Source organism: Rhamphochromis longiceps, linkage group LG22 (assembly GCF_057381845.1).
Source record: "Rhamphochromis longiceps isolate RC_006_pf linkage group LG22, R_longiceps_female_GT1.1, whole genome shotgun sequence".
Classification (NCBI taxonomy): Eukaryota; Metazoa; Chordata; class Actinopteri; order Cichliformes; family Cichlidae; genus Rhamphochromis; species Rhamphochromis longiceps.
The window spans coordinates 1522038-1544264 of NC_140577.1; the positions used below are offsets into that span (position 1 = coordinate 1522038).

General features: G+C 40.9%; 1 protein-coding gene across 1 annotated transcript; it reads left to right on the top strand.

The window, feature by feature from the left end:
* The first annotated feature begins 490 nt into the window (after window positions 1–490).
* Window positions 491–16682, top strand: LOC146643045 (major histocompatibility complex class I-related protein 1-like). Its single transcript, XM_085396992.1, has 13 exons — window positions 491–527; window positions 1821–1984; window positions 2767–3039; window positions 3231–3521; window positions 11117–11401; window positions 11809–11937; window positions 12424–12453; window positions 12897–12923; window positions 13028–13063; window positions 14060–14143; window positions 14302–14340; window positions 14468–14504; window positions 14929–16682. The coding sequence occupies exons 2-13, from the start codon at window positions 1930–1932 to the stop codon at window positions 14951–14953; spliced, it is 1311 nt and encodes a 436-aa protein (XP_085253118.1). The 5' UTR covers window positions 491–527; window positions 1821–1929; the 3' UTR covers window positions 14954–16682.
* The last annotated feature ends 5545 nt before the right edge of the window (window positions 16683–22227 follow it).

Below are 22227 nucleotides of genomic sequence, written 5' to 3' on the forward strand. Positions count from 1 at the left end.
TTATATCCCAGCTCCCTGGCACATAGCCAACACTTCACCTTGTACAAAAGTCAAGACAGCTCAACATAAATTGTATTGCACCATCAGTATCATGAAAATACATCTTCTGTAGAAATTTACATACCTTGTTGGGAGGAATAAGATCAAAATGTTCCCACACAGGGGAGGACATCCTCCTCTTCTTAGCTGGCTCCATTCTCTCCTGACTTTCTCTCCTCACTCTCATAAACCTCCAAACGGTCTCCAAACTCTCTCCAAACTGTCTCTAACTCTCACTAACAACTCTCCATCAAACACCCACATTTTTGAATGAAGTCTGAGGGGTTTATATCGCTGTCATATCTCGCGGCAAAGTTCGAACCACTTCATGAACCAGTCACGTGGTACAGCCGGGCAGCGAGGCTTCGGACGTCATCATTTTCAGCTCCTCCCATAAATGAAGCAAGCCTCGATACGCGCTTCGCGGAAACGCCCCCTCCATTACTCGACACACGCTCCGAAGCCTCGATACAGAACGTCCCATCACTAGTTGCAACTCACGAACTGAAACAAACGAGCGTGCTGTGTGTGCAACAGCGCGACACACATTACCTGTCCTTTTATTAACTGCACAGGTAGTGCTGGTCACAGCTGCTGGCTACCTGTGTAAGGCTGTCATGGGTCTGTAGCTCTGTCACCGTTTTAGGGAACATATTTAGTTTTAAAGTATTTAGAACATATTTAGTTTTAAAGTAAGTTTCTGGGCATTTCCTGCCTTTCTGGAGGGATTATATTTCACTAAAAACGATCTAATATGCATGTCCACATAATAATTATTATAATTATAATATATTAAAAAACACAAGCTGTATTTTAAAGAACAATAACAGAACAGTAAGGACATGAGGAGGAAACAGCAGGAGCTGTGTGAGGCTACTAAAGGCAGGGCTATAACATTTTTCTGTCATCATTTTATTATAGATTAAGTGCTGGAGTTGTTAGGTGTGGATAATTAGATTATAGTTTATTGCAATAACAAGTTGTGCCTTGTTCTCAGATAGACAGCAAGTGGAGAGTGATATATGAAATGATGGGATGGAAGGAAGAAGAGAAGCAAAGAGTGATTCACAGGCAGAGCCGAGTTTATGTCACAGTTTTTCGTTGCCTTATGGTTCCAAGCGCTGTCACCAATCTTTGCATTTTGTTATTATCTCATGACACTTGTTTAATCAGCTACCATCTCTCCTGTGGACTTTTTAATGTCTACAGTCTCAGATCAACACAGCCCTGCCCTTCCCATATTAGATTCTTGATGAATGTGTGTTGTTGTTATTCAGCCTGGTTCAATGTGCCCCTTTTTAACTTTGAGCACCCGCCCCTTTAAACCTCTCTGCACGTCCCTGGTGGGATGTTTGGTTTGTCAAACAAAAGGAATTGCCGCTACATGTGTTAATTACATAAATAAGATGTAATTTTCTCTGTAGCACTTCATGGATTTAAGCAGCACACCTTAGTTGTTCACACAAAGCATAAAGGTAAAAAACAATATATGCAGTGTTATCTTCATTTTAGATGTCACAAAGTATTTGAGGCTCCCAGTGTTTTCTTTTGCGTGGAAACCGGCTCCAAATGGCTCTTTGGGTGTTAAAGGTTGCTGACCCCTGGTTTAGTGTTTTCGCGATCGCGTCGCGCATGAGGATATCACCAGGTAAACTCGCGACATTTTTAAACATTGACAGAGTGTGTTTGAGATAACTTCACAAGTGTCACAGATGACACATTTAAATAAATGAAGATGAATGCATCTTTAGTTTACCCGCGGTCCCTGAATCCATCACTCAACTCAGAACAAGGAAGCAGAGAGGAGCAGACACGGAGAGGAATATTCGGTGCAACGGAGGGGAATAAATCTGAGTTTATTCCGGACAAGATGACTTAATTTGGACTAAAATGTTCGTGATCTCGGTTTTGTTCCTTGTGGGGACAGGACTGACGGTAAACAGCGGTGAGTTTTAGTGTTTTTACACTTGTTCGTGTGACGGGCTCAAATCGGAAGTAAAATGTGGCGTCGTTTAAAAATTGAGTTGAACTTGTTAAGTTGTTATGCATTTATTTTCAGCTAAGCCTACTTTTAGGTATGTTTGTTTAAATGTTGAGGTTATTCATTAGTTTCAGTCTTACTTCCGGTTTAATGTTGCAAATTATGTGTCAGAGAGAAGGTTTAGGAAGTTGATACCGGATGTTTTTAAAATGGCGCTTAACCCTGATCACAGCTCTCTGCAGGGTTAAAGAGATCTGTGCAGAGGACAGCACCGTGCTCTGTCCTCATTAAATGACAAACAGATCACATCTGTGCTGCTGAGGAGCTCTCACTGCTTCTCAGGAGGTCTCTGTGTTTCTCTGTTTCCCCCTCATGTTTCAGGAATATTCTACACTTCTCTGTTTTAATGAACAAAGGCAAGTTACAGTTAAGAAACACAAGCAGAAAGGTGATCAAAATTAAGCATCTGTCCTCCCTCCCAGCCTGGACTCCATTTACAAATACAGGGACAAGATTTATTTCTGACCTGCACAGTTTGAAAGAAGCAAGAACAGAAAAATCGTTCAGTTGCAAACTGTGACAGAAATAACACAGCTGATTATTTACTGCTGCTCACTGATTGTTCATGACTGAAATAGCAAAGGGCCAGAGCTTCTGATCCATGGATCTGCAAACATACCTGCCCAGTAAAAACATCAGAGCTCATCCATCCTGCTCCTGTGTTTTCCCTCCTGTGTGACTTTCAGACACTCACTCCCTCCATTACATCTACACGGCGTTCTCCAAACCTGTCGGCCTCCCGGGCATCCACCAGTTCACAGCCATGGGTTTGCTGGACAGCAGGATGGTCGACTACTTTGACAGCGAGAATCAGGCAAAGGTTCCCAGACAGGAGTGGATGAGAGAGCGTTTACCTGCTGATTACTGGGGAAAAGGCACACAGTCCCGCAAGAGCAAGCAGCAGTGGTTCAAGGTCAACATCGGCATCGTGATGGAGCGAATGAGGCAGAATGACTCAGGTCAGACCCTCGAAAGCTGAAGGACCTGCATGACATCAACAAAATAACATTTTAATTGAAAAATGCTTCCATTTGAGATCAGGTTCCTCAGGTCAGGAACAAGTTGTTCCTGCTTCCTCATCTCGTCTCCTCTAAATCTTCATTTCCTTGTCCTTTGTTTGTTCTTCCTTATTTCACCCTCCTGCTTCCAGACCTCCACGTTCTTCAGTGGATGCACGGCTGTGAGGGTGAGACGCAGCCTGACGGCACGCTCAGGTTTGTCCGAGGCGTGGACATGTACGCCTACGATGGAAACTACTTCCTGTCCTTCGATGATAAAAACGGAGTCTGGGTCGCTCAGATTCAGGAGGCACAACTAACCAGGAGGAAGTGGGACAGCATCCAGGTGCTGATAGAGTACACCAAGGGATACCTGGAGAACGAGTGCATCGATTGGCTGAGCAAGTTCTTGGATTATGAACAACAGCAGCTCAAAAAGAAATGTATGTATGACATTAAAAAAAACGTTTTTAAATTAATTCTGGTGTGTGGGACAGTAAACGTGGAAACCTTCACCATCAGGTCTCTTATCCCCGATCACTCTGCTTCCTCTCACCGATTCAGGATAAAGCAGCCAACATAATAAAACAGGCCATTTCAGGAAAAATAACTCAATTTATACACTTGGATTTACAAACTTTGAACCAATTCCAGTATAAGGAAATTATTATTTTAATAGTCATAAATTATATTATTGATTATAGGATAAAATGGAGCACATTGATAAAAATGAACATTAAATGTAGAATAACTTATGTTGCAATGACTCTGTGATGTCCTGATATTCAGAGCATTGACTGAATGGCGCCACCACACCAAGTGGTGCTGTCACTTGGTGTTCGCTCGCTCTGTGGTAGAGTATCACTTCCTGTTCCTGCTCAAACACAGTGGTGTTTCTGAGTAGCTTATTTGCTTAGCAATTTAATTAACAACTTTTAAATACATTCTTCTTTCATAGTATAATCTTCACGTGCTTCATCCGAAGCACACTTTCTGTGTACTCACTACCTAATTTATAGCCAAAGTATTCACTCACTGTCTCTGTACTGTCTCGCTAGCTTAGCTTAGCTCGTAGCCGACTCGTTAGCACCATGGCTACTTCACCTGTCCCTCCTGCACTTTCTTGCTCATTGTGTCAGATGTTTAGTTACTCCTCGGCCTCCTTTAGCAGTAATGATATCTGTAACAAATGTAGCATATTTGCAGCTCTGGAGGCCAGGATTACTGAATTGGAGACTCTGCTTCGCACCCTTCATTCACCCGTAGCTAGCCAGGCCCCTGTAGCTGGTGCAGCCGAAGATAGCGTAGGCCCCGCTAGCTGTTCCCCGGCAGACCCCAAGCAGCTGGGGAAAGAGGGCGGCTGGGTGACGGTGAGGAGGAAGCATAGTCCTAAACAGAAGCCCCAGGTACACCACCAACCCGTTCATGTGTCTAACCGTTTTTCCCCACTCGGCGACACACCCGCCGGGGGTCAAACTCTGGTAATTGGTGATTCTGTTCTCAGACATGTGAAGCTAGAGACACCGGCAACCATAGTCAATTGTCTTCCAGGGGCCAGAGCAGGCGACATTGAAGGAAATTTAAAACTGCTGGCTAAGGGTAAACGTAAATTCAGTAAAATCATAATTCACGTCGGCAGTAATGACACCCGGTTACGCCAATCGGAGGTCACTAAAATCAATATCGAATCGGTGTGTAACTTTGCACAACAATGTGGGACTCTGTAGCTTTCTCTGGTCCCCTCCCCAATCAGACCAGCAGTGACATGTTTAGCCGCATGTTCTCCTTAAATTGCTGGCTGTCTGAGTGGTGTCCCAGAAACGATGTGGGCTTCATAGATAATTGGCAAACCTTCTGGAGGAAACCTGGTCTTGTTAGGAGAGACGGCATCCATCCCACTTTGGATGGAGCAGCTCTCATTTCTAGAAATATGGACAAATTTATTAAACCCCCCAAAATATGACTATCCAGAGTTGGGACCAGGAAGCAGAGTTGCAGTCTTACACGCCTCTCTGCAGCTTCTCTCCTCCTGCTACCCCCCCAAAAACCCATCTCCATAGAGACTGTGTCAGCTTCCAAACAGACAAAAAACAAACTAAAAACCAGCAACAAACAACTTAAACATAAACAATCACAAAGAAAGAACAATACAGTATCCACATCTGAACCAAAGAGTAAAACAGTGAAATGTGGATTATTAAATATTAGGTCTCTCTCTCCAAGTCTCTGTTAGTACATGACTTAATAATTGATCAACAAATTGATTTACTCTGCCTTACAGAAACCTGGTTGCAGCAGGATGATTATGTTAGTTTAAATGAATCAACACCCCCGAGTCATTCTAACTACCACAAATCTCGAAGCACAGGCCGAGGGGGCGGTGTGGCAGCAATTTTTCACACCAGCCTATTAATTAATGAAAGACCAAGACAGACTTTTAATTCATTTGAAAGCCTGATGCTTAGCCTCGTCCACCCCAGCTGTGAAACTCAGAAACCAGTCTTACTTGTTATCATCTATCGTCCACCTGGGCCTTACACAGAGTTTCTGTCTGATTTCTTTTTCTCTGCTCAGCTCAGATAAAATAATTATTGTGGCTGATTTTAACATCCATGTAGATGCTAAAAACGACAGCCTCAACATGGCATTTAATCTGTTATTAGACTCAATTGGCTTCTCTCAAAATGTAAAAGAACCCACCCACCACTTTAATCACACTCTAGATCTTGTTTTAACATATGGCATAGAAACGGAACATTTAACAGTGTTTCCTGAAAACCCTCTGCTGTCTGATCATTTCCTGATAACATTTACATTTACAATAATTGATTACACAGCGGTGGAGAGTAGACTTCATCACAGTAGATGTCTTTCTGAAAGTGCTGTAACTAAGTTTAAGAATATAATCCACCCACTGTTATCATCTTCAATGCCCTGTACCAACACAGAGCAGAGCAGCTATCTGAACGCTACCCCAACAGAGGTCGATTATCTTGTTAATAATTTCACCTCCTCACTACGTACGACTCTGGATACTGTAGCTCCTGTGAAAACTAAGGTCTCTAATCAGAAGTACCTGACTCCGTGGTATAATTCTCAAACACGTACCCTAAAGCAGATGACTCGTAATCTGGAGAGGAAATGGCGTGTCACAAATCTAGAGGATCATCATTTAGCCTGGAGAAATAGTTTGCTGCTTTATAAGAAAGCCCTCCGCAAAGCCAGAACATCTTACTATTCATCACTGATTGAAGAAAATAAGAACAACCCCAGGTTTCTCTTCAGCTCTGTAGCCAGGCTGACAAACAGTCAGAGCTCTTTTGAGCCAACCATCCCTTTAACGTTAACTAGTAATGACTTCATGAACTTCTTCACAAATAAAATTTTTATCATTAGAGAAAAAATTACCAATAATCATCCCACAGATGTAATATTATCTACAGCTACTTTTAGTACCATTGATGTTAAGTTAGACTCTTTTTCTCCAATTGATCTTTCTGAGTTAACTTCAATAATTACTTCCTCCAAACCATCAACGTGTCTTTTAGACCCCATTCCTACAAAACTGCTCAAAGAAGTCCTGCCATTAATTAATTCTTCGATCTTAAATATGATCAACCTATCTCTAATAATCAGCTATGTACCACAGGCCTTCAAGCTGGCTGTAGTTAAACCTTTACTCAAAAAGCATCTCTAGACCCAGCAGTCTTAGCTAATTACAGGCCAATCTCCAACCTTCCTTTCATATCAAACATCCTTGAAAGAGTAGTTGTCAAACAGCTAACAGATCATCTGCAGAGGTTTATTTGAAGAGTTTCAGTCAGGTTTCAGAGCTCATCACAGCACAGAAACAGCTTTAGTGAAGGTTACAAATGATCTTCTTATGGCCTCTGACAGTGGACTCATCTCTGTGCTTGTCCTGCTAGACCTCAGTGCAGCGTTCGATACTGTCGACCATAATATCCTATTAGAGCGATTAGAACATGCTGTAGGTATTACAGGTACTGCACTGCAGTGGTTTGTATCATATCTATCTAATAGACTCCAGTTTGTGCATGTAAATGGAGAGTCCTCTTCACACACTGAGGTTAATTATGGAGTTCCACAGGGTTCAGTGCTAGGACCAATTCTGTTTACATTATACATGCTTCCCTTAGGCAGCATCATTAGAAGACATAGCATACATTTACACTGCTATGCTGATGACACCCAGCTCTATCTGTCCATGAAGCCAGATAACACACACCAATGAGTTAAACTGCAGGAATGTCTTAAAGACATAAAGACCTGGATGGCCGCTAACTTTCTGCTTCTTAATTCAGATCAAACTGAGGTTATTGTACTCGGCCCTGAAAATCTTAGAAATATGGTATCTAACCAGATTCTTACCCTGGATGGCATTACCTTGGCCTCCAGTAACACTGTGAGGAACCTTGGAGTCATTTTTGACCAGGACATGTCCTTCAACGCACATATTAAACAAATATGTAAGACTGCGCTCTTCCATTTGTGCAACATCTCTAAAGTTAGAAATATCCTGTCTCAGAGTGACGCTGAAAAACTAGTTCATGCATTTATTACTTCCAGGCTGGACGACTGTAATTCATTATCTACATCTATTGTTTTAGTGCAATTGGACCTTGTCTATTGTCCATATTGAACTCTTCCTTGCTTTCCGGCTATGTACCATCAGCTTTTAAACATGCTATAATCCAACCTGTTCTTAAAAAAAGTAACCTTGATTATAATGATTATGCCAACTATAGGCCGATTTCTAAGCTTCCCTTCGTGGCCAAAATTCTTGAAAAGGTAGTTCTGCTTCAACTTCAGACCTACCTGGATGAGAATAACATTAATGATAAATTTCAATCGGCCTACAAACAACATCACAGCACTGAATCAGCGCTGCTCCGAGTTTTTAATGACCTTTTACTAATGGCTGACAATGGACGCCCCTCTGTCCTAGTGCTATTGGATCTTTCATCGGCATTTGACATGGTTGACCATAACATACTATTGGCGAGACTAGAGCACACTGTAGGCATCAAGGGCGCTGTCTTGGATTGGTTTAAATCTTACCTCTCCAACCGGCTCTCTTCGGTTCACTTGGCCACCTCCTCTTCTTCCGCTGTACCTGTTTGCTGTGGTGTCCCCCGGGGATCTGTGTTAGGCCCTACCCTGTTCTCATTATATATGCTTCCTTTAAGTGCTATTTTTGAAAAGTATCATATTGTTTTTCATTATTATGCCGATGACATCCAGATCTATTTTGAGTTAAATGATGATCTAGCTCTGTCCTTGAATAGCTTTCGAGAGTGCATGTGTGAGGTCAAGCAATGGCTTCTGGCAAATACTCTTATCCTTAATGATAAGAAAACTGAAATTGTGATCTTTGGTAGTGATGCTCTTCGTGCCAAACTCCGTGATGCCTTTGGTTTTCTCACTAGTTCCTTTTCTGACACTGTTAGGAATCTGGGTGTGCTACTTGACAGCTCATTTAAACTTGATAAACAAGTGTCTGCTGTCGTCAGATCCAGTTTTTACCAACTTCGCCTTATTTCTAAGACCAAACACTATATCCCGCACAATGACCTGGAAAAGCTCATCCATGCCTTTGTAACATCAAGGCTAGATTATTGTAATTCACTTTATTTTGGTCTCCACTCTACCCTTCTACATAGATTACAGACAGTCCAGAATGCTGCTGCACGCATTCTAACTAAAACTAAGAAGTTTGCTCACATCACTCCCGTCCTTGCCGATCTGCACTGGTTGCCTGTGAAATTTCGTATTCAATTTAAAATTCTGTTGCTTACTTTTAAAATTACTAATAACACAGGACCAAGCTATCTTAAGGAACTCCTAAACTCATATGCTCCTGCGAGGGCTTTAAGATCATCCTCACAGTTATTGTTGGTTCAGCCCAGATCTCGTTTGAAGTCTAGAGGTGATCGAGCGTTTGCTCTAGCTGCACCTGAGCTGTGGAACAATCTTCCGATTGGCATCCGGGCGTCTGATTCTATTCAATCTTTTAAATCACGGCTTAAAACATATCTGTTTGAACTTGCTTTTTCTACCAGTTAAATCCTGGCCTGTTTGCAGTGAGTTATTCTATTAATTTTTCTGTTTGTCTTGTGTTGTCTTGCGTTGTCTATGTTCTCTACTACCGTGTTTGATGGTATAGTTTTACTTTGCTATAGCTATGTGCTATAGTTTATTCTTATTAGTGGTTTTTATCTGTGAACATAATCCCACACTTATATGACCCTGATGATATAGTGTTAATTGTTTCATTGTTTTATTGTTTTATGTAAAGCACTTTGGCATGCCCTTGGTTTTTAAATGTGCTCTATAAATAAAGATTGTATTGTATTGTATTGTATTATTATCAGGATGTCCTAAAAACTCCCTGAAAAGCCTTCAGTTAATCCAAAATGCTGCAGCAAGAGTCCTGACAGGGACTAGAAAGAGAGAGCAGATTTCTCCTGTTTTGGCTTCCTGTTAAATCCAGAATTCAAAATCCTGCTCCTCACATACAAGGTCTTAAATAATCAGGCCCCATCTTATCTTAATGAGCTTGTAGTACCATATCACCCTATTAGAGCACTTCGCTCTCGCTCTGCGGGCCTACTTGTTGTTCCTAGAGTATTTAAAAGTAGAATGGGAGGCAGAGCCTTCAGTTTTCAGGCCCCTCTTCTGTGGAACCAGCTTCCAGTTTGGATTCAGGAGACAGACACTATCTCTACTTTCAAGATTAGGCTTAAAACTTTCCTTTTTGCTAAAGCATATAGTTAGGGCTGGACCAGGTGACCCTGAATCCTCCCTTAGTTATGCTGCAATAGACGTAGGCTGCCGGGGATTCCCATGATGCATTGAGTTTTTCCTTTCCAGTCACCTTTCTCACTCACTATGTGTTAACAGACCTCTCTGCATTGAATCATATCTGTTATTAACCTCTGTCTCTCTTCCACAGCATGTCTTTATCCTGTCTTCCTTCTCTCACCCCAACCAATCACAGCAGATGGCCCCGCCCCTCCCTGAGCCTGGTTCTGCCGGAGGTTTCTTCCTGTTAAAAGGGAGTTTTTCCTTCCCAGTGTCGCCAAAGTGCTGCTCATAGGGGGTCATATGATTATTGGGTTTTTCTCTGTATCTATGAAGCGCCTTGAGGCGACTTATGTTGTGATTTGGCGCTATATAAATAAAATTGAATTGAATTGAATTGAATTGAATGAGGCACAAATGAATTCTTAAAGCTTCCAAACTCACAGTGTGGAGCTCCGTGTCTGCTGTCAGAAGGTCACAGTTCATGTTGGATCAACTCCTCCTGGCTTGCTGTAACACACACTGTTCATAAAGGCATTGAGGACAATGATCAGCTTGCTGGTTGCACCACTTTTAGTAACCTTAATTTTCCTGCCATTGACAGATTTCCACATCATGCTGTTGGGCCATCTGACTGAACTTTCTAGAACAGAAAAACAGACCAACATCTAAAACTGTTATCAGTGTTAATACTGAGGTACTTGTCAGACTGAACTTTGACCTTGGATGCTCACAGGACTGTGATGGTCACCATCTTTGGATCAAACCAGTTTCTTTACATTTAAATATTTGTGATTGCATCATCTCACAGACTGTTGGATTTCAGAATGATAAATCCTCCTGATTTCAGTTGGTCCAAGTCAGACTGACACAGGTTGTGGCCCATCATGTGACCTGTGCAGTTGTCTTTCGATGAAAAATTGTTCACTTGGAGGCTGAAGGTGCTGCATGCTCGACCTCTGGGTGACACTGCACTGTTGGTCACTGCAACTACTTGGACTTGATCTCAGACAAAAAAAATGCAACTCAATTCCCAACCAGTGTGTCTTTGCAGTCTCTCTGAGGTTAACATATTTTTTGCTGTAGTGTGGCTTTTAGCAGCTACAGCATATAAGACATTCAATTTCATACACTGCTTTAATATTTCAGAGATAAACCACATTCATATAATCACGTATCAAATGTGGTGACACAGTTTTCCATTTCCTGCTTCCAGCTCCACCTGAGGTGTTTGTGTTTGCAAAGAAGGCCAAAGTGGAGACAAACCTCATCCTGACCTGCCTCGCCACAGGCTTCTACCTCAAAGACATCATCGTGAGGATCAGAAGGAACGGACGTGTTCTGACTGCAGTCGACGGCCTGACGAGCTCAGAAGTTCTTCCAAATAACGATGAGACCTTCCAGAGACGAGACCATGTGGAGATTTTGAAGTCTGACCTGTCAAAGTTCAGCTGTGAAGTCATTCATGAGGCGACCGGTGTGAATGTTATGAAGCTTTGGGGTAAGAAACTTTATTTATTGCCTCTGTTGTTGATCATAACTCTGTTTCTTCAGTCAGAGCCTGGAGCTCCTCTGTGTCCAGCAGATCTGCATCATTCTGTCCTGATCACAGTCCTGAGGTCAGATCCATGTCAGTCCATCTAGAACTAAGCTAGCATGTCACATGTAGCCCAGCTCTGCAGCCCTGAAGAAGCAGAGCAGCGATCTCCTCCAGAGCATCACTGAATAGTTCCAGATATGAACAGTGTCAGTGCCGTCCCCTCTCACTGACCTCCTGTTGCTGCTCCACATCACTGCTGTCAGATCACTGACTCCATCATGACTGTGGCTTCAAATCTACATCTCAGTAACAAACAGCAGCAAATAACTGACAGTGACCTCAACCTGAAGCTTGTGTCTGTGTTTCAGACATCAATGACCTTCCACCGGAACCTGGATGTGGACCTCCGATCGCTGCTGCAGTGGGAGGAGTCTTGGCTGTGGTTGCTCTTGTTGCTGTTGTTGCCTGTGTGATCTTGTATAAAAAAGGCTGTCTTGGTAAGTCCAGTGTGCTGTTGTGTGTAATTATTGTTGAGTGGAGTTAAAATGTTTGTCTTTGTATCCTGTAAAAATGAAACTGTCCTGGTCTCAGACAGTGATGACATGGAGCTGTTACTGATCATCACATTTGAAACACATGAAGAAAATCATTGAAATGAATGTAAGAAATGTTGAATATCAGCTGCTCCAGTCTGTCAGCCTTCAAACACTTCACTTAGTATTCTATTAGGACTCCATGAGGGGGTCAAAGGTCACAGTCATGTGACATGATGTCAGACTTTCCTGTCTGCAGCTTCTGATCCAATAACTTTGAGCCCTCTGGGACATAAATGTAGTTTTTCTGTGCAGAACAGAAATGATTGATGTTTGCTGATAGTGTGCAGCTCGTTTCCTCCACCGTCTCCACTCAGACACATCTGCATGTAGAACAAACCACTGAGTTCATCCATCATCACTGACAGTCTGTGTTACGTCTCTTTACAGGACGCAGACGTGGAGCCAACGACAACAACGGTAACATCTTTATTTTGCTGTCTTATGAAGTTTGATGCTCGGAGACTCGAGTCAGTCTGAGCCCATCCTTTAACACCTTTAACAGATTAGTATTGGTTCAGTGTAGCACAGAGGAGGTGAACAGGCAAACAGAGTGGAGGAGACAGAAACTTGAAGCATGAGGAGAAAGGTTAGAGCAGCCAGGCTCATGGTTACCTGTGGTCAGTATAAAGCTCCTAATATCTAATATCTGGATGAGCCTGACAGGTGAAACATGGCTGCTGTCAGGTGTGTGCAGAGGTTCCTCTCTGTGACAGCTGCTCAGTTTCACTTTATGAAACAAACAGAAGAAACACTCAGACGTACTTTTGACTTTCAGTTTCTGTGGAGTCACTGCTCTTTAACATTTATGAGTTGTGATTTTTGTGAAAACTCAGAAGAATTTAAACTTTTGTGTCTAACAGCTCAACCTTCACTCTTTCCTACACCAGGTAAGCATTTATTTTTCTGCTGTGGATTTAGTTAAATGTTGACTTTTTGGACATTTGAAGTGTGTAACTAATATGTGTGTGTGTGTGTGTGTGTGTGTGTGTAGTTGGCAATGGCGTTGTGAGCACTCCTCTAATCAATGGTAGGTGCCCCTCCAACAAAGATTCATACAAAATAGTTTGTTGAACTTTATATTAATTTTTTCTGTGTGTGGGGTCAACATGTGACCCTGTGAAGACTCCCCAAAGCTGGTACCAGGAGTCTAGCGGTACATTTGAACAAAAGGCTCTTACACTCAAACAGATATACGTGTGTTTGCTATACCATATATCAGAAAGAGTAGATACGACCTCTCCTAGGAGGTGTGATCTATGCCAGAACACTCTGAAGAGGAGTGAACGCACCCCCCTCTTCACTCTTCACAGAGTTGTTACAGACCTCCTAGGATGAGACATTCTTTCAATATGCCATCAACTATATAAATAAATATCTAAACACAAGTGATTACATGTTTCTCAATACAAATGACAATAATAAAATACAAACCCAACAGTTTCCTTCTCCTTCCTCAGACACACATAACAGTTTAGTTTAAGACCCAGTAGATTGTAGGAGATGTTCTTCATATTCTGTGTGTTTTATGTGGAACGGTGCCTCTTTTATATCAGTCGTTCTCCATCTGTGGGGCACAGAGTGGGATGTAGAGGACCAGTGAAACAAATTTCTATGAGAGTCATTGTTGCATTAAAATGAAACTTTGATAACTTTTTATTGATAATGGTGAATAAAAATTGTGTGACGTGGATGTTTTTACTTTCTGAATTGGAACAAAAAGGTTTTTAGGAACGTCGACTCCTTTCCTGCAGGCTTTCCTCCACGTTCCTTTGATGTGAGGTGTTCAAGAACACTGGGGAATTCCCACGTTTATCTTTAAATTAAGACTACAAATATAACCCGGTCTATTCTCTCCCACTCTTAACTACATGACAGCACCACTTATCACCTTAGCCTGTGAGAAACTGCAGTAATCAATGAAAAGAACGACCCTCACATCAGAACGATCACCAGCATCACATCAGTGTGTTGCTAAAGTTTGCTGTTTCCTTCATGTAGCTCACAATGTATGTTGTCTTTACAGGAAGTGTAGCAGTTACTGTAGATAAGAAGGCTGATGCTAAAGATGGGAAGGATGGGGAAACCGAACGTCTCACAGACAGTGACAGTAAGTCTCCCTCAGCTAACATGCTGCTCTGTGTTGTATAATATGAGTCACATTATTCTGTACTGTGGTATTGACTGATACATTTTAAGCTCATGTTGCAGCTGATTACTTTTTTTTTTTTTACTTTTTTTTACTTTTTTCCTCCTTTGTCTTTACAGGAAGTGCTGACGAAGACGAGGGTAATAAAGCAAGTTCCAGTAAGTTTTTGTCAGCTAACATGTAGCATTGAGCTCTGTGATGTGTAATTGTAAGCCACATTATTCTGTACTCTGGTAGTGACCGACACATTTTAAACCCATGTGAATACTTTTTTCTCCTTCACAGTGGCCTCTTCTTTCTCCAGCGGTTTTTACTCTGACATGTAAGTATAACTGATGATGTAGGATACTACTGCACCAGTCTGATATCAGTCTCACAGAGCTGGATCCACATCAACTTGATCGTTGCTAGCTGACTTTTCTTTTTTGATTTTGACTATTTTATTATTTTCCTAATAAATATCAGATCAGTGGGTTTCTATTTTTGGAAGTCCCTGTTACATTTAATTGATTTAAATTACAGATAGAAAGTAAATATTTAAGTGGAGTGTGTCCCTTACACATAAGGGTTTATTAATTTTCATGATATGATCAGGTTGGTGTATCCCTCACTGAGAACCTGCAGTATGTTTTCTGAGTTAGAGCGAGGGTAGAAAGCAGCTTTGCCAAAGAACAGAGAATAAATCAGAGCAGATCAGCCTCTGTGTTACTTTACATGTAAAATAATACTGTTGTTCATGCCTGCAGCTCACAGGTTCAGGATTCACACTAAACCTTCTGCCACAGAGAATACTGGCTGAGGTCATGCTAAATCCAGTGCCTCCAGCTGTATCCCTGACTTTGACCTTTCCTCTTTGGCCCCCCACGAAAAATCCAGCATCACTAATTTAGGTGTGAAAATGGACCCCAGCCTAAAACTCGACTCACATGTCAATGCTGTGGTTAAATCCTCCATCTTTCAGTTGAGGCAGCTGTCAAAATGAAGCCCATCCTGTCTAGATGCCGCCTTGAGACTCTGATCCATGGATTTATCATCGCTCGCCTGGATTAATGTCTTGTGTTTGGAATAAGCCAGGCCCCCCTCTCACATCTACAGCTGGTACAAAACACTGCTGTACGATTTTTAAGCAAACGAGAGCACAAAAACCCCGGTTTAGTGGACCTTCACTAGCTTACCATTCAGTTTCCAATCCATTTTAAAATTCTTTTATTTGTTTGGAAGTCTCTTAAAGGTCTTGGCCCTTCTTATTTGTCTGAGATGTTTCACCCTTACACGCCATCACCTGCTTGTAGATCAGCTAACCAGGTGCTTTTGACTCTCCCAAAGACATTTTATAAATCCAGAGCCTTTGCAGTTTTCCTAAAACGTGGAATGAGCTGCTGCTAGAGGTCAGGCAGGTAAACACTCTCCTGCTGTTTTTAAAACTCGTTTAAAAAAAAAAAAAAAAAAAAAAAAAACCCAACACCTTTTCTCCTTGGCTTTTATACCAGCGTGAGTTTTCATCTGTCTTGAACTTTTACCCTTTGTATGTACTGATGTATTCGTTTATTCCTGATCTCTGATTTTTTCTTTTCTTTTTGTACAGACCTTTGGTGCTTTAGAAATAAAGTGGCATGTGTTTTAAAAGGAATGTGACAGGAAATTTCATTACAGCATTTACTTTAATGAATTTACATTGGTGTGTCGTGGTAAAACATAGTGATTAATCTCCTTTATTTATTAATAAGGCCAAAGAGTTTTTGGCCAAGCTGAGTAAACTGCAGGATGATTACAAAAACTAAACTGTGTCTGATACTACTGTGTAAATACCTTCACTGAACACTGTCAATGTATTTACTAATAGAGTTGGCAAAATGACATTTTTTTTTGTTTTCATTTAATTTTCAAAATTTAAGAACATCCACTGTTTAACGTCTTCATGGCAACGTAGCAACAGTTGAAATGAATCTTTCTCTGCTTTTAAAGACAAATATGCAAGTTGTCTGCAAAACAGTGAAATGAAAGGTTATACGGTTTAAAAAAGAAAGACAGAAAAATAGACTCCTAGTGGCAACATGTACAGTGCAAACAAGAGTAGACCCAAGATTGAGCTTTCAGATGCACCATCATTAAGAGGGGCTGCTGTAGAGCTGTGGGGGCACATGCTGAAATAAAAAGTCCTTCCAGATAAGTAAACTGAAACCACTGACACGTTTGAGCCAGCATATCATATTTGAGAATGATATCTATATGTTTTCCTTTTTATCAGCGTGTGTTTTAACGATTGAGGTTGACTGTGTCAAAGGCAGCAGGGCTGCCAGAATCCAGAGTTAAGAGAATATCATTAACAACATTAGAATGACTGATCGAACTAGGCTTTGACTTTGACTGTGGTTTCTCTTGTGAGTATGTTTTATTGAAATTTGCACTGCACAGATTTACACTTAAGGGAAACAAAAAAATATCAACACTGAACCTTCTGTTTGTTTTCATGCATGTAAAAATAATACTGCTGTGTGTCCCTGCAGGTGATGCTTATGACAATTAAGATTTTGAGGCCCTGGAAACAGCCAGACTGCTGAAAGTGGCAAGCCAAGATTGTCACAGGCTGGGTCTCCGACCCAGCACTCTGAGTTTTCTTTGTATTTTTTGATATGTTATTAGTTTGTGTTATTTCCTATTTGCCTTTAGTTTAGGCAGTTATTGTTCCTGGGTTTTCTATGTTTTGGGGTTTTCTATTTATTTCATCACGTATTAGGTCTGTTAAGTTGTGTTGTCATTTCCTGTTTTATTCTGACAATGTCATGTGTTCTTTGTTCATTATATTTAGCTTTCCTCTCCTGGTCCTGTCTTTAGGTTTGTCTGTCAGCCGTTCCCCCATGTGTCCCTACTTCCCCTGATCACCTCATGTCTGTATTTAAGCCTTTTGTTTTCTTCATGCCATTGTCGGTTCGTCTGTTTAATCTCACCAGAGTTACAGTTATAGTCATGGTCTTAGCCTGTTTACCTCGCCCCAGTTATAGTTCTAGTTTTCGTTTGTTATGTTGACCTTAGCCTTAGTTTTTGTCTTTGCCTGCTTATGTACTCCACAGTTATAGTTATAGTGTTTGGTCTTAGTACCTTATAGTGTTTTGTTTCTTAGTGTTTTGCCTGTTTGTTTTGGTCTCTTGGTTCATTCCCTGCCATCATCGCAATAAAGGTTCACTTTTCTGTTAATCATTACAATTCCTCGTCATCATCTGCTTTTGGGTCCTGTTTCCACATACATCGGCGCACCCCGCCGTGACAAAGATGTCCAAAGCCCTCATAAGAACTTCCATCAGATGAAAATAGGGCTACGCAATTTTTCCCAAAATGATAATTATGATTATTTGTTACAATTATTTATGATTTTTGTAACCAAACTTTTATAGTGCATTGTCATTTAAAGAGAAGAATTCTGGTTCATATTTGCACAAATTCCTGAATTTAAAAAAAATTGGCCTTACTAACATAAATTCAGTGCACTGATGCACTATTTAGGCTGTATACACCGCAGTACTTGATTTGTTTTTGCTTCACATTGTATTGACAGAACACACACTTCATTATGGTTATTTAATTGTGGGAAGCCAAAATTGTGATTGAGATTTACCTAGTTTTACCAGAACAACACCAATAGGCAAAGTATTTATGATCATAATGCTGAATGTGGTTCTATTCATTTAAGTTGCACCACCATCACATAAAATTTAAAGTTTACAAGGTCATGAGTGCTGTTGGTTCCACAATTAAAAATGTTTGGCTCTACTCCAGAAAGCGTGTCCAGCAAACCAGCTTCTTCTCATTAATGTACTTTTCAAAATGCTGTTCAACATCATTTAATGACTATATTTCCACACACAAACCCGTTTCAACAAAATGTGACAATAAGATTGCTGAAATTAATTTTTAAATTAAATCTCAAAATTGTTTTAGCTTTGCCTTAATTTAAATAGTCTCAGATGTTGTGACAGACATTTTTCTGTCACTGTTTACGACACACCATGTGAGAAAGATTACACACATATAAGTCCATTTATCAAGTGGAACACAAGCTGTAGCTGGTATTAATCCTGGATAAATGGGAGGGTCGAGTCGGTAATGATATCTTTGATTTTTTTTTGCCTGTCCTGTTTGGCTCTTTTACATCAGAATTATTGTCTAAAGGCGAAGAAAGATGCCCAACGGATTTACTTTACCAAATTGACCATCCCAGCCAGTGGCGTGTCTAGAAAATTTTTGTTGGGGGGGCCAGGTAGGGGCACAGATTTGGAGAAGGGTGGCAGATGTAATTGGCAGATAATGTTAAAAACAATTCTACCAACCGTTAACCATAATTCAATAACCCCGTAAACCTAATAACCGAATGCGCTTTTAACTCTTATTAGAATGAGATTTTAACCACTACGGTGCAAAGTTTTTAGATACTGCGTTGATAAAGTACAAGAGATACAATCAGTCAGTTTTTATTCAGCATTCAAGGACATCAATATTTGCATAGTATTTTTACTGACATGTAGTGCACATATGTTTTGGGCAAAAACATTTTTGAATATTAAAATACAAACATTTTTAACATACAATTGGCAAATTAGCCAATTCCAATGCAAAACCGATGCCTGTTTAAAAAAAAAAAGAAGATAATCTTCTCACAAACTGGTATTTGATTTTGAAACAGGAAAAAAGTGGGGAAACAACTGAAAAGACTAACATTTGAATAAAACCTGAAAGCAAGTAAATACTTTATACAGTGGGGCAAAAAAGTATTTAGTCAGCCACCGATTGTGCAAGTTCCCCCACTTAAAATGATGACAGAGGTCAGTAATTTGCACCAGAGGTACACTTCAACTGTGAGAGACAGAATGTGAAAAAAAAAATCCATGAATCCACATGGTAGGATTTGTAAAGAATTTATTGGTAAATCAGGGTGGAAAATAAGTATTTGGTCAATAACAAAAATACAACTCAATACTTTGTAACATAACCTTTGTTGGCAATAACAGAGGTCAAACGTTTACTATAGGTCTTTACCAGGTTTGCACACACAGTAGCTGGTATTTTGGCCCATTCCTCCATGCAGATCTTCTCGAGAGCAGTGATGTTTTGGGGCTGTCGCCGAGCAACACGGACTTTCAACTTCCGCCACAGATTTTCTATGGGGTTGAGGTCTGGAGACTGGCTAGGCCACTCCAGGACTTTCAAATGCTTCTTACGGAGCCACTCCTTTGTTGCCCGGGCGGTGTGTTTTGGATCATTGTCATGTTGGAAGACCCAGCCTCGTTTCATCTTCAAAGTTCTCACTGATGGAAGGAGGTTTTGGCTCAAAATCTCACGATACATGGCCCCATTCATTCTGTCCTTAACACGGATCAGTCGTCCTGTCCCCTTGGCAGAAAAACAGCCCCATAGCATGATGTTTCCACCCCCATGCTTCACAGTAGGTATGGTGTTCTTGGGATGCAACTCAGTATTCTTCTTCCTCCAAACACGACGAGTTGAGTTTATACCAAAAAGTTCTACTTTGGTTTCATCTGACCACATGACATTCTCCCAATCCTCTGCTGTATCATCCATGTGCTCTCTGGCAAACTTCAGACGGGCCTGGACATGCACTGGCTTCAGCAGCGGAACACGTCTGGCACTGCGGGATTTGATTCCCTGCCGTTGTAGTGTGTTACTGATGGTGACCTTTGTTACTTTGGTCCCAGCTCTCTGCAGGTCATTCACCAGGTCCCCCCGTGTGGTTCTGGGATCTTTGCTCACCGTTCTCATGATCATTTTGACCCCACGGGATGAGATCTTGCGTGGAGCCCCAGATGGAGGGAGATTATCAGTGGTCTTGTATGTCTTCCATTTTCTGATGATTGCTCCCACAGTTGATTTTTTCACACCAAGCTGCTTGCCTATTGTAGATTCACTCTTCCCAGTCTGGTGCAGGTCTACAATACTTTTCCTGGTGTCCTTCGAAAGCTCTTTGGTCTTGGCCATGGCGGAGTTTGGAGTCTGACTGTTTGAGGCTGTGGACAGGTGTCTTTTATACAGATGATGAGTTCAAACAGGTGCCATTCATACAGGTAACGAGTGGGGGACAGAAAAGCTTCTTACAGAAGACGTTACAGGTCTGTGAGAGCCAGAGATTTTCCATGTTTGAGGTGACCAAATACTTATTTTCCACCCTGATTTACGGATAAATTCTTTACAAATCCTACCATGTGAATTCATGGAATTTTTTTTTCACATTCTGTCTCTCACAGTTGAAGTGTACCTCTGGTGCAAATTACTGACCTCTGTCATCATTTTAAGTGGGGGAACTTGCACAATCGGTGGCTGACTAAATACTTTTTTGCCCCACTGTAGAAGCTTTTGTTAAAAATGTCCTCTTCCTCTAAGACAGCTTCCCAAAGTGCAGACCGTCTGCACTTTGGGAATTTTGCTCTTTATACAGTAAAGTTACAGCGGGATACAAATAACATCAGGCTGATCCTGCCACGATTTGTTCCCCGGTTTAAATCACGAACAAACAGGATCTCACAGCTGTTTGTTTTTAAACCTATTTTGCACAGAGAGGCAATTTTTAAGAAATGCATTGACAGCAATGTTAAATATTATTACACAGAAAAAAACAACTACATGTAAAATAATCACACGGGACGCCTCTGCCTTTGTAAATGGAGGGACAGTAACTGCATCTGTGTACGTAAGCGTGTAAAACCTGCAGACAGTCAGATTAACAGTGTTTTGTCTCTATCTGCCATTCTGCAGTTCATCTCATAGGAAAAAATAAGGTGCGCTCAGCGTGACGTGAACAAGGCACATACCTTTGACATTGTGTGACGAACTCTGTATTCCTCGTCCACACGTAAACGCAAAAAAGGAGTTTTAAAAAAAATCTCCGTTTTCGGTGATTCCAAACGCCGTTTACGTGGACGAAACAGCTGCGTTTTCAAAAATACCCGTGTAGGTGCGGACACAGCGTAAAAGAGTTAGCAGTTTATTTTATTACTACCTGTAATTTATTGCAGTTACTTGTCAAGTTACACACACTTGAAAAGTCAAACCTGAACTCTAAACAGGAAATACTTTTCCTGAACATTGGCTTAAAAATTTACTGGTTGTGCAGCAATTTTTTTTTATTTTTTAAGTTTTTCAAGTATGTGTGTTTTCAACTGTGCAGTGATGCGTAAATATGAAAGTTATGTTAATTATTTTTTATCGTGATATTGTTAATTTTACATATTCAACTCACAAGTTTACCTGAATTAATTTCTTTCCTTCAGACTCTCAAAGCTCCTCTGACTCCGCCTCTGACTCAGGTGTCTCCTGTAAGTATCGTTTATTAATAGTTGCACAGGATCAAACTTTGGGTGTTAAAATTCATCCTGGAGAAACTCATAAACAGTTTTAATGAAAAATATGATTATTATCATTATCATTATAATTATTATCATTATTATTATTATTTTTATCATTATCATTATAATTATTATCATTATAATTATTATCATTATAATCATTATTATTACTATGAAGCGCCTTGAGGCGACTTTTGTTGTGATTTGGCGCTATATAAATAAAATTGAATTGAATATTATTATCATTATAATAATAATAATGGATTGGATTGATATAGCGCTTTTCTAGGCACCCAAAGCGCTTTACAATGTCACTATTCATTCACTCTCACATTCACACACTGGTGGAGGCAGCTACAGTTGTAGCCACAGCTGCCCTGGGGCAGACTGACAGAAGCGAGGCTGCCATATCGCGCCATCGGCCCCTCTGGACAACACCAGTAGGCAAGTAGGGTAAAGTGTCTTGCCCAAGGACACAACGACCAGGACAGAGAGCCCAGGGATCGAACCGGCGACCTTCCGGTTACAGATGCGCTTCCCAACCCCCTGAGCCACGGTCGCCCGTTATAATGATATTTATAATTTTTATCATTATTGTTATTATCATTATTGATACGATGCTCTTGCGCTAAGGTCAGCACTTCATAGTTGAAGCTCACAGGTTGGTTCAGTCATGTGACCACGGTGTGACTG

Coding starts and splice junctions, on each gene's coding strand:
- LOC146643045 (XM_085396992.1), top strand. CDS start 1,930: ATGTTCGTGATCTCGGTTTTGTTCCTTGTGGGGACAGGACTGACGGTA. Junction 11,938..12,423: donor GTATAAAAAAGGCTGTCTTG/GTAAGTCCAGTG, acceptor GTCTCTTTACAG/GACGCAGACGTGGAGCCAAC. Junction 14,505..14,928: donor AGCGGTTTTTACTCTGACAT/GTAAGTATAACT, acceptor TCATGCCTGCAG/CTCACAGGTTCAGGATTCAC.